Below are 3123 nucleotides of genomic sequence, written 5' to 3' on the forward strand. Positions count from 1 at the left end.
TTCTTGCATTTGCCTTTCGCCATCTCTAGATTTTTGGTGTTAGATGTTCTTAGTGTCTCTGACTAGAGTCTGTCCTGTCCCTGCTGCCCTGCAAGTCCCCTGAGACTCGTGGGGCCTGTGCCTCCTGGCTGGCTGCTCCCTTCTTAGAAACTCACTGGAGAGAAAATAGCGGCTCTCACCTGAGTCTCTGGAGGTTGGCCCTCCACTTGCAGGGAAGGGGCAGAGAAGGTCGCTGACCCACCTCTGTCACTAGGAAGCTGAGAGGATCCTGTCCCTGCCACCCTGCAATTCCCCTGCGACTCGTGGGGCCTGTGCCTCCCGGCTGGCTGCTCCCTTCTTAGAAACTCACTCGAGAGAAAATCTTTCCTGGGTGTTTTATGACAATTAATTCAGTGAATTTATTTGTGAATGTCTTCTTTTAGTTAAAAGAGATATTTAAATATAAATAACTTTGTTTCATTTCAGAGAGGATGATCTTCCACCTAAATGCTCTTCTGCCAAAGCATTCCACACAGAGATATCCTCCTCAGAAAATAACACGTTGACCTCTTCCAATACCTACAACAGTCGATACTGGAACAACAATCCAAAACCCCATAGAAACACAGAGTCATTCAACCACTTCAGTGACTTACGCCAGTCTTTCTCTGGCAATGCAGCTATCCCATCAATCTATGCAAATGGGAACCATTTGGTTTTGGGTCCACATAAGACTCTGGTAGTTACAGCCAACAGAGGGTCATCACCCCAGGTCATGCCCAGGAACAATGGTTCAGTCAGCAGGAAACCTTGGCCTCAACACACACATTCCTACACTGTAAGCCAAATGACCCTGGAGCGCATCGGTGCAGTGCCTGTCATGGTGCCTGCCCAGAGTCGGGCTGGGTCTCTGGTATAGGATGACCGAGGATGCTGTGTTTGGAAGAGAATAAATGGACTGCCTTCAGGCAAGGGGGAGCATGGGATGGGTGAGTGCTGGAAAGACAAACTTTGGTTACGATTCCATTAGCAAAAAGCACAAAGAAGAAGGCTGCTACGCTGTACCCTGGCCACCGAGTGTGTGAAGTGGCCCGGGGTTATTCCACCAGGAAGACTCTAGAAGACTGTTTCCCCACCATCGCTGTCCCGAGATTCAGTTAAAACAAAACCTGCTGCATCTCAAGAGATGTGCCAAGCCAAGGAGAATACTAGAAGCAGAGTAACACTTACCCCCAAACCGTGGTCCAGCTGGACCTGTACTTTAATTCTTGCCTAACTTAATAATTTTCGGGACCCTTAAAGTGCCAGGTGGAGTTTACACAATGAAATTATTTTTTTTAAAAAAAATAGGTGTTCTTACGGGGGGGGGGGGGGGGGGGGGGCGGAAACAGGAACAAGCTTGTGGTCTGATCTGGTCTGCCTCTCCCACTCCTTTTGATGGCACTAGTGATAGATTCCATCTGGGCTGACTTTATCATAGAGGCAAAATTGTTCAGAACACTGGCTAGAGATGGGAAAAAATAAGGAAACTTCTTGTGAACACCCTACACACACACACACACACACACACACACACAAACACATGTATTTACCTCCTCCTGAACCATGAGCTTCGTATTGGGGATTTTGCTGTATTGACAGATTCTTGTCTGTTACAGTCTGGGATCTCTTACAGATCCATGGCAATTAATGTTCATGATTTCCTGAAAGAAATATTTTTTTAAAAGAAAACTATTTTTTTTAAATAGAGACAGTGGACTAGGAAAGCAAGAACTTAACGCCTGGTCCAGTGATTGTATTCAGTGACTCAGCAGAGGGCCCACCACACAAGAGTTTTAGGGGATCGAGTGGGCGAAACCAGTCGGAGCTAGGTGGGAGGGGGCCTTTGTATGGCCAGCAGGGCCCCAAAGAATAGAGATTGTGTATGGCAACCTTGCTGTCACACAGGCCACCGCTAATGAGGACAGCGCCTGACGCCTTTTGTACAGAGGAAGATAATTGCCTCTTGTTCGACAAGTAGAGTTTAGTAGGTTATTACAGAAAGGGCAAGAGTTGTTTTGGTTCTGTTTCTTCAAAAGATTTTTTTTTGCAAAAGAATAATGAGGGTTAAACAAATGGGGGACCTTCCTGTGTGCTCTTGGGGGTCTGCCCAGCACCTGGAAATTTGGGTGCGTGATTTTCCCTGAACACATTGCACACCAGTGTAAAAAGACTCCGCCTCCCCCCTTTTTGGCTAATTACTTGGCGTGGCTGGCCTTGCAGTTGACCAGATTCATTCACAGACTCTGCTCTGTGTCTTGCCTTGTTTGTTTGTCTGTCTGTCCCTGTTTTGGTGACTATCTTGCCTTAATCACTTTGCTTTAGGGCAAATGGTGATTTCTTCCACGATTTGTTTTTAAATTGTTTGTACTACTCTGCCCACAACTCTCAGAGGACATCTCCCTCCTCCTTTCTTACGTTGCTTTGTCCCTCTTCCACTGTACTTCCTGCCTTCTTTCCCTGACCTGTGGGCACAGTCCTCACAGGGAGTGGCCTCCTGTCTTCAGTTACCTGAGTGAATGGAAACCATCACTGGCGGCACATGGTTTTCCAAGTGGGACACTCGGGATGCCACAGTTGTGACCATTTCAATGTTGATAAGAAGGTGAATTTACTGCAGTGTTACCTTTCCCTCCCCCCATTTGATGGTTCTTGACTTTGTAAAAATTTAAATGAATGTCTATACTTTTTAAGGAAAAGTGAAACTACCGCGCTGCAGGAGAGATGAAGCTGTTAGATGCTGCTCAGAAGGCCTTCATCTCGCATTTCTTTATTCTTTCTAATTACTTAAAATTCAATAAAAGTTTATTCATATAAAATATGCTGTCATTAATTGTCATAGTAATAGATACATGACTTTTAATTTGATGTTCCTTTGGTGTTACATGCATTGGTCTATTCTGTAAAGTTTTGTATGCATAAATCACCTTAAAGAGCATATATTATTTTCAAAATGACTTATATTTTCTGTATTAGACTTTTAAGTGGATTCCAGCCATCACTAATAGGACTTTGTATATAATGAGCCCCTTTGAACATCTATCTATTTCCATGTCATTAATCTGAAAGTTCCTGATAATAAGATCCAGGTTTTCTTACTACCGA

The 3123-nt window shown here is 44.6% G+C and overlaps 1 protein-coding gene across 3 annotated transcripts in view; it reads left to right on the forward strand.

Annotated features, from left to right (window-relative positions):
- Window positions 1-2837, forward strand: part of Igsf11 (immunoglobulin superfamily member 11) — a 147276-nt gene extending 144439 nt beyond the window's left edge. For all 3 annotated transcript variants that reach the window (XM_031363881.1, XM_031363878.1, XM_031363880.1), the window contains exon 7: window positions 466-2837. In XM_031363881.1, the coding sequence (XP_031219741.1) occupies window positions 466-898 (433 nt within the window). In that variant the 3' untranslated portion in view covers window positions 899-2837. The remainder of the gene's footprint in view (window positions 1-465) is intronic.
- Window positions 2838-3123: the final 286 nt, after the last annotated feature.

This window comes from Mastomys coucha, unplaced genomic scaffold (assembly GCF_008632895.1).
Source record: "Mastomys coucha isolate ucsf_1 unplaced genomic scaffold, UCSF_Mcou_1 pScaffold12, whole genome shotgun sequence".
Classification (NCBI taxonomy): Eukaryota; Metazoa; Chordata; class Mammalia; order Rodentia; family Muridae; genus Mastomys; species Mastomys coucha.